At 41.4% G+C, this 9,896-nt stretch overlaps 1 protein-coding gene across 4 annotated transcripts in view; it reads right to left on the reverse strand.

Annotated features, from left to right (window-relative positions):
- The window catches only part of magi2b (membrane associated guanylate kinase, WW and PDZ domain containing 2b), a 76,221-nt gene extending 66,696 nt beyond the window's left edge, over positions 1–9,525 (reverse strand). For all 4 annotated transcript variants that reach the window (XM_087179827.1, XM_023428292.2, XM_087179830.1 and 1 more), the window contains exon 1: positions 9,041–9,525. In XM_087179827.1, coding sequence (XP_087035953.1) covers positions 9,041–9,338 — 298 coding nt within the window. In that variant the 5' untranslated portion in view covers positions 9,339–9,525. The remainder of the gene's footprint in view (positions 1–9,040) is intronic.
- Positions 9,526–9,896: the final 371 nt, after the last annotated feature.

Genomic DNA, 9,896 nt, shown 5'->3' on the forward strand with positions numbered 1-9,896 from the left:
CAAGAACAACAAGCAGGATGCATCTTAATGAGAATTAAATCAACAGACCCACTAAGAGACTTGAAGAGAGAAAGAGGATGGAGACAGAGTGCAAAGGTTTTTGTGGGTTCAAACACTTCATCCTCTCTTCAGTTGGAAATTGAGAAACAATAATGGGGAGAAAAAAGAGAGGCACAGAGATATAAAGGAGCCTTCGAGGCAAAAGAGAGTAATAAGAAATTCATTGGTTTAGGGGGCACTGGTCGATAACCTCAGGGGTTAAAACCAGCAGGGGTGTGTTCCCGGTCAATACGAAAAATTAATAACCCTGGCTGTTGCCGCCATCTGAGCATCGTAATGATTCTCCTCTCCAATGCTTCATTTGGCTGCTATGGTCTGATAGTCTAATAAAGCCTGTCTGTAGTGATTAAGAGGCCCTTCATGCTGCTAAATCCAACGCAAAATGAATTGAATTCAGCTCGACTGTACTGACCTGACCGCTTCTTTCTGTTCTCCATTACAACATGTTAGGATGAACTATGAACAGGGATATAATACACACCCAACACAAGTCAGTGAAAAGTGGCCATAACTCACGTGCTAACAAGTCAGGTGGAAAACTACTTATAAGCTCCGCACAAAGTGGACGTTTTTTCTCATCACCAGAGGGATTGTTGTTTTATCATGACCATCATCAAATACATTCCTCCAAATATTTTTTTATTATTACCAGAATTAAATACCAGAAATACATATCTGGATCTGACAATGCTAAAAAAAGTGCTCATGTCGACACAAAAATTTAAGTATATCTGAAAAGCGTACAAATAACTAGCGCGTACTGTACTGTACCTGTGTGGTTTATTAAACTGATTTACACAGTTGCTTTGCTTCTCAACTTTACAGTTTTTATACCACTGGACAACTAATATTATTTTTATAATTTCAGTGAACCTATCGTTTACACCATGTTTATACTATAAAATACACATAAATATAAACACACATTTAAAACCTACAGAAGGAGAAGAGGACACTCCCAGATTGGTCATTCCATAAATAAATTCAATTCATTAATACATTCATTCTCCGACAGTACAGTTTCATTTGTGCAACTATGCAACTTTATTCCAGGATTGCTGAACTAAGAAGCGACACTCTGTGTATAATTAAAGTCAGCAGTCTCCCTGGGACACCAGTAACAGTTTTTATTGTTACGGAGCAGTTCTGCACTACAGACAGCAACAACTGTCGGATGAGAAAAGGTTTAAACCTATACCATGATATAAAGGACTGGGTGGTCATGTAAACAGCATCACTTCTGAAGTTCAAACTGAACCGGACAATAAACTTCCAGTGACCGTGTCAGTGCTTAGAGGGGAGCTGCTTCAGGCCTTAATAAAGTACTATCTGATTAGACAGCTACTGTCCTCTACTGGTAGGAAGCACTCACTACAGCGATGAAATGATCCTTAATGCAAATGAAGCACTTAAAACACATCAGCTAAAATTTCTTCCAGTAATACAGGAAGCTGCCTGCTGCTGCTGCTGCTGCTGCTGCTGCTGCTGCAATGAATATGATTAGCTTAGAGAGCAATTTAGGTTCATATTTAGACAATCCAGCAATTAAATTCCACTCTTACAAGAAGAGATGCATTACCATTAAAGCACTTATTATATGAGGTACAATGATGAGGTCAATGCAGGTGGAATCTATTATCTCTTGATACTGATAAAAAAAAGGTTGATATATAGATAAAGAGAAGATGAATTAGAGGTTATTTTTGAGGTGTGAATGTAAGGGCTTTAACTAAATATCACGGCAATGTCCCTCATGCTTTATACATTCAGTGTATATAATACTGTGTATATGAGTTGGCTCCAATCCAAGATAGTCAGCTCAGAGATGGTGTCGAGCCTGTTTAGGAAGTTAGAAAAGCACAGAACATTGCTGGTAGCCATCAACCAGTTTCAGTACTGCAGCTGGAGCAGCTCCCGACGCCAGCTTTTGTAATCCTTCTCATTCAGATCTGAAGCCCACAGCGAAGCTATCAGATTAGCGCTGCTGGCTAATCTACACTATGTCAATGAATGAAAACCATCCGCTGCCTTCTGCCATGCCTGACTGAATAAGATATGATTCTGCGAAAGTGGGAGGGGGGATTCTTGTTTCGGCACAGACCTGTCACACTCAGAAAGTTAGCAACATACAGTGCATATCATCTTGAAGGCAGACCTCAGGTTTTATAGTGTAAACTTGTCTGTGTGTGTGTGTGTGCCTGCAGATGGGACACACACAGACATAAAAGGCCACACATATAGAGACTGAATAACTTTCACTGCAGGTTGATGCAGAGGTCGTGATGGGCCATATGTCCCTTCTGCCTCTATCTCAGGAGAGATGGTTTTGTCCCTCAGCTACAGCAGCCTCACTGAACCCTCCCACCTGCAGACTAAAAAGGGAATACAAGGCCTGTCGTCAAACCTTTTTTGTGGAAAACACAAGTCTGAACTAATTCTGTGTCAACAGCTTTGCACAGATAGAATCACAAGCAGGTCATGAAAACAGGCACACACAGTCAAACACTACATGTTTCTTTTACAGAAAAAAAGGAACGTAAATACGTCTCTATTAGTTACCTGAAAATAAGGATGCTCCACCAAGTGGTTGGAGGTGTAAATACAAATACATATGACTACACTAAAGAAAAAATGGTTTCTACGCACATTACCTTCTACGAATTACATTTCCAGTGTTAACTGTAGAATGAAAAAAGTGTGCTTTTCATTTGTTAGCTCAGCACTCATGACTCGCCGTGCTGCAGAAACGTATTGACTTAAAGAAACTCTATAGACTTATAGAGTAGAAAAGTCAAAAATATGAATATGCTTCACACAGTGCCACAAGATAGTTGCCAAAAAACTAAATAACCTGATATTTATATAGATCTGATTCATATAGAAAAATATTATTGCTTATTGATAACAATATGAAATTCATTTAATTAATTAAATTAAAAAAATGTATTTCTTATTGTTCCCACGATAAATATATGCATGGATTCACTTGCATTCATTCTCTGTTGCTTTTTAGCATAATACACTTATGCATACAAACAAGCACTCTATCTCAGCACTCACAAACATCATGAATAATCATAAGAATATGTGTTTTATCTCAGCCAGATGAACTGCTTTTTGTGGCAACAGCCAACTGTGAAATACTGTCTCTATTCCAAAACACTACCTCACACACTGCATTGTGCAGTCACCACATGGTTATCCACCACTAAATGGTCTGCGCTGTTATTTTGGAAAACCAGTCAAGAAACCTGACTCATTCCCTCTCACTTATGAAATTGACACTCTGTTGTTGAGGCCAAAAACTCCAGTTCAATCAGCTCCTGCTCACAAAAAGGACATCGAGACAAATCGAACACAACTGTGACGTTTAAGCAATGATGCTTGACCAAACCTTTCAGTCATGTCTTGCAAACACAAACACCACTTCTAAATACATTTTAGAAACATGCAGCAGCACAGTCCCGGATTGCCCCATGCAGTGTGTCCATGGTGAGGAGAATTACATTGACCTAATTCACTTAACTGGACCAGTTAGATATTTGGTCATTGGCTGGCTGAGCTTGAGTTTGATCCTCTGAGCCGAGCTCCAGCAGCTTCTAGCCTCAATAAAATCATCCTCCGCTTCTGACAGAACTCATCTCTTGGTGAGTTATTAATACCAACAGAGCAGACAGGATGTTATGCACTGAATCTTCAAGCTTCTCATTAACAAAGCGACAAGAGAGCAGAAGAAGGTCGCCTTCTCTGCCTCTGCTCCATCTGTCCCTCCATACTGTACCCACATTAGGAGGACTGGCAGGAGTTGGACAGCCCAGTCAGAAAAGCTGACATCTTCAAACAATTCTCAAAAGTCTAGATCCTGGGGACAGTAAAAATGCAAATAGTACACAATTACTTCATGATGTAACACAGCTATGGTTTTATTTCGTATGGCGTCGGCAGTTTTAAATGGGTCTAATGTGAACAGTGATTATCCAGTCATAGCTCAGAAACCGAATAGATGACCTGTCAAGCTTTAGATTTCTCCACATGCCAAAGTGGTGTGCATTCAATACTCAGTAGTTTGGAGGGTGGTGTCTTTTTTGTAGCCCTTCAGAACCAATAATACCAGAAAAAAGTGGAAGGAATTAATCAAACTGTGTGTTTATCTCCTCTAATGTCTGCTAGCATGCCCACTAGTTCAAAGCTTACTGCATTATTTTGTGGGATTACAAGTTATGTTCTAAAAGTGGGAGCTAAGATGCTACTTTATCAGAATTTAAAAGAATGATAGTGGCTCCATCCTGTATGTATTTAATTTGCACTATAGTGTTTGCCAAACATTTATTATTCTTCATCTTCAAATTCTTCTGTTACTTCTCTGTTCTCTACCTTTGCAGTATTACTGTTTAAAAATACCAACACTAAAGCATTAATCTGACCACTGTGTTGCTTGCCCAAGTATATTTTTCTATTGTTCACATTTAAAACCCATTTCGGGACTTTTTAATGCTCCCAGTGGATGGGAAGCATTAAAGTCTATAGTCAGCTGGAGACAGAGGTCTCAGCCAACTTTTGAGGTTTTATCATTAGCATTAGCATTAGCATACCCTTGCTTGCTACAGCTGACATATTCTGCTATCATCTCGTTTATTTTAGCTGAAAACATTGTTGGCTCCAAATTGGAAGCCTGTTTTTAGTTATTTCTGTGTGAAACTGAGCACCCATTGTTTAAAAAAAATACAGAGAATTTTGAGTAGTAAACCTGCCTCTCATTATCACTGTAACTTGCATATGTGCTGTACGAGAACGGAAAACCTGACAGGTCTAACAACAGTTATTTGGTGAATGGTCGATTTTGCAGAAGAGATAAAAATCAAACTGACATAAAGTCAGAGTTTAAGAGAGAATTTTATATTTCAGATAAAGTGGTTATAGTTCACTGCTGAATTCCTATTTACAGTTTCATTAGTAATAGTGAGCTCCCTGACCTGGCCTGCCCTATATAAGCTGTGGCCGAGAGCTGCTGCACAGTGTGACAAAGGCCAGTTGTGCTCCACTTGGATGTTAAAGGGCATGTTAACATTTTGAATTCATGTTGTTTTTCCTCAGAAAGCACCACATATTTTTCTCATAAACCTGAGTGGATGAAACGTCCTGGGGTCTTCCTCCTCCACACTCCTCTCTAAGAGGCAGAAATACAATTTGGAAAGTAGAAAATTACATCTGAAACCGGCAATATCAGCAAGCAGTGACATGTTTGTGGTTTTAAGTCTGCATTTCTTATCCAGGGCTAAGTACCTTCAGGTTGCATTTGTGATATTCTGTTTATTGTTATGTAAATCAGAGCAACGTTTGTTGTGGATTGAGCCTGGGATGATGGCCCTAATATAATCTGAATGAAAGAACGAGACTAAAAAATAAAATAGCTGACATTAATGTGATTTATATCACTGTATTTGCTATTTATGACAAAGGATGAATGCCAAGTAAGGTAACTAAAAGGACAGCTGGGTTATTTAGAGGTTGATACATATGTTATCATCATTATTATTAATATTATAAAATCTACTAACAACTGTGAATAAAAAGGAAAACCTACTGATAAGCAGCACTTAAATGGAATTGACAAAAACAAAAATATTTATGAAAATTATGTCCTGTATTAAATCTGTAGCTATTTTGCTCAATTAGGGAGAAGGTTTTTCCATTCTGTGATTATAACAAGTTGGCAAAACAAAGACACATCATAATTACAAACAAGCACTTTAGAAATTCTATTTATTTTGATTTTTAAAAGGAAGAATCTGTCAGTGATAATCTGAAGAAAAAAATCACAAGGTTGCATTTTCTGTTTCCGAAAGTGTGTATTCTCACACTTTCAACATACTCTTCTCTTAAACTTCACCTCTCTTTCTTTATCACACACACGCTCACACACACATACACTCACACACACACACACACACATTCACACTTCTCTCCTCTCCATACTGTTCTAACACCTCTCAACTCACTTTTATAAATCCGCCTCACTGAGCTGAGCAGCCGTTTGCACCTCACTCCTGCTTGGTGCTGATGAGGAGATGAAAAATGGCGTACAGATGGATGTGGCAGATAACTAATTTACAGACCTTTTAAAAGAAAATACCAACAGCTATATGTTTTTTTAAATTACAAATGCATTTGAAAATATTCTTATCAGTCAAATTCAAAAACAATCATTTTCCATGAAGTCTGTTCTAAGAGAAATTACTGATTTCACTAATTGTGGCTGTGGGCATCCTAGCATATAATTTGACTTATCATAACAGGAAAAGCACAGGTGTTACCAATAATATCACGATGGGTCCGTATCATTCTAGTGTCCCAGTGAGCCATGTGAAACAGTGTGACAGGGAGCCAGCATGCAAAATACCTGGACCCTTAAACTGAGGCAGCTAAATGGAATTCAGCCATCATTCATTTTATTATTTACACCTGTACTTTTCCTAGTGTCACATGTCAAAATGTCTTCCATAAAAAATGTATGTAATAGCTCCAGAAAATATGTAAAAACTTCATCATAAAGGTTGCACAGTATTACTTACATATTACTCCTTCCTTCCTGCTGCTGTCCAGCACTGTTCCCAACAACCCAGCAGGCAATCCACAAACACCAATGGACAATAACATGAGCAATATTTCTTTGTAACACATGCAACTTTTTTCTTACCATTGCTCAATGTATGTGCAGTACCCTTCATGTGAACAATGTGCAACATTATTCATGAAAACACTGTGTAATATAATTTTTTTCCCTCTTAACTACAATTGATACCTACCCTCATCTCCATCCTGCTTCTGCTGTAACGATACAAATTTCCTCCCATGGGACTAATACATTTAGTCTTATCTTATCTTAGGCCACATAAATGTTGTAACATGCAAGAAAACTTGCCAACACAGGACTTGTAAAAGAAAGAGACTGTCTGTGTTCACGGCTCAGTCTATAAACTGGCCCAGAACTGGGATGACAATGCAGCAATACCACAAAAAAAAAAAAAAAACAGGTTACAGTAAAAGGTGCATAACAATCCCATATTTACAAGGCAGTGCCCTGTCCTCTCTATTTGGATATGTGCACGCATTCCTGTTTGCAGTGTGTTTCCTGAAATCACTGATCAGAGTAGATGAAACAGGTCAGGGCAGAGTCAGGCTGTGACCTCGCTCTTGAGGTTCATTAGGCCTCGCTGTCACTGCTCTACTCCCTCAGGGACAGAACGGGGGTTTCTACAATCTACCTGACTGAGAATAACTTGTTAAAATGTGTAAGTGTGTGCACGTTCGCATGGGCAGTCAGACATGATTGTGCAGCCAGACAGGACATCCATCTCCTATTTGGCCGTGTGTGGCCTCTGAGCCGAGCGACTGGACTGCTTCTAGATGATTCCTCAGTGGACCACCAGTGTGTCAGCAGCTGTCTGCAAGCACACTACCATAAATACACACCACTCTCCACTGAATGGAAGTCAAATAGTAATATGACAGCCAAGAGAGAGGGAGACGGAGGGGATGAGAACAAAAAATATAGGGGACAACAAGCTATAGGCACAAACAGTGCTCAAGGACGTTCAAAGACTATATTCAGCTGGAGAACGGCGTGAGGTGGGTAGTTCAATAAACACACAGACTCATGTTTAAATGGATAAGAGAGGGAGGGAGAAAATAGACCTGTCTGAGATACGCTCACATTAGCATTAACCCCTCACACATTACAACACTGGACTGTTACTCCGTCAGCAGCTCTTACTCAATAATCAATCACATTGACGCAACCCATGGAAACACAGAGATTGAGAGCGAGCAGTCAGGAGAGGATGTGTGAAGACAAATCCTCTGTGAGCAAACTCGGCAATGTCCAAAAATAAAAACTGCCTTGATTTCTTGCTTTACTCATGTCCCAGAAACAAGCCACTGTAATGCTCATTTCATGGCTGAGAACGCAGCCCTTTCAGCCACTTATTGGGACTTAAACTGAGCCTCAGAGGGTGTGATGATAACTATCTCCTCCGCTGCTCCTTCAATCCAATGTTCTAGTGTCACATAGACCCTGTCTGCTTTGACGCTGGCTGACAGAAGCAGGTCACTCAGTCAACAGTGTTGCCATAAATCCATTGCTATAGTCACAAACATTTCAACAAGCCTCCAGCTTCAGAGGCCTACAATCATTATCCAACACCACTGCTCAGGCTGACAATAACAAAACACTCAAAGGCTTATCAAAGCATGACTGCAAGAGACCTGCACAATTATTCCCCACTTCTGAACTTAGGAATATTTCATAAACAAAATGTGTGTGTGTGTGTGTGTGTGTGTGAATTTGGAAGGCGTGAGTTAAAGCAAACCATGTTGATTACATAGTTGATCGATATGAACGCGGGCTCAACGGTAACGAGGCTGCACGAGTTTCATTTTTCACCCGTGCGTAATGATACAGTAATAACAGTAACAGTCTGGACTGGCAGCCGGTAGACTCTGTGTTTTTGTGTGGAGCTATCTGTCTGTCGCTCCGACTGTACAGCAGCAAAGAGAAAAACATTTCCACGGCGCAGGCCTGTTTGGTGAAACGAGCCCTGTGCTCGGCCAAAATAAGGAGAAAACCGCAGGCTGTGGCATGATGCCTAAACGGACACACCCCCTCCAGGCTGTGGCATCGAACCAGCGACACTGTGATAAACAAACGGCGGCAGCTTTCGGCTGCGATATAATCATTATAGTTAGTGATCCTGGAGGACTGAACCCATCATTACTGCTCGTAATTACATTTCACCAACAAACAGGCCTAAGCATAGGTTTGTGCTTTCTCCACCTAAACACACGTCTTCCCCCTTTAGTGCAGACTGACAGATGACTGCACGAATGACATCTTAATCAAACCAGCTACACACACAAACAGCACACACACTCCTCCCCGCCTCTCAAGTCAACGCGGCGGTGCGCTCCTCGCCCCTCTCACCTTGCTTGACACATTTGAAGCGGACCGGGTCTTTGCAGTGTTTAATCACGGCCAGCACGTCCCGAGTGGTGAGCCCGGCCACTGGCATGTCGTTGACCTCCAGCAGCAGCTCATCCTGGGCCAGTTTGCCGCTCTGGATCAGTCCCTTCACCTGCTTCACTTCGCCGAAGTAGGGGAACTGGCCGTTCTCCGCGCCCCCCTTCAGCTCGAACCCCAGTTCCCCTTCCTTCCCCCGGGTTATCACCGCTTCGTGGACTTTGTTGGTCCAGTGGTTTTTCTTCTTGAGGCTCTTAGACATCGTTAGGGCGAGTTGATCTCCACGGGCTAGCCCATACAAAAGCCTCCTACCGTCTCATCCCTGCCTTTGTGCGACCGGCTGCAGCTTCACAGCGCCCGTGGCTCCATCATCACCGGTGCACGCCACGCGCAGTGTCCGCTCGGCGAGCCACGCAGTCGGACAGAGGGCTGCAGTACAGCTCGGCGGCGGATGAAATAATTATTACTCTGTCAGACACACAGACGCGAGAGACAGATACTGGCGGATGACCCGGATGTGAAGCCTGAAGGAGGGGAGAGATGAATGGTTCTGGTTCGGCGTTAAAGGATGGAGAGGAGGGGAAATAACACAGGAGGCGCTTCACTCCCACTACACTGCCAGGGGCGCTTCCTCAGGCTCACTGATCACACAGGCGATGACATAGGAGGAACCTCAGTTGAACACTACATTATTTATGAACCTTAACCTATATCCTCTACCTGCAACCATGTTTGAGGCTTTTCCGGAATGAAATGGCTTTATTACTGACTTTTTCACCATGTGGCCTTTAGTTTTGTGGTAGTTAATAACTGTAAATGA

The sequence above is a fragment of the Seriola lalandi genome, unplaced genomic scaffold (assembly GCF_002814215.2).
Source record: "Seriola lalandi dorsalis isolate HSWRI2012SDOR001 ecotype SW California unplaced genomic scaffold, Sedor1 jcf7180002054873, whole genome shotgun sequence".
NCBI lineage: Eukaryota > Metazoa > Chordata > Actinopteri > Carangiformes > Carangidae > Seriola > Seriola lalandi.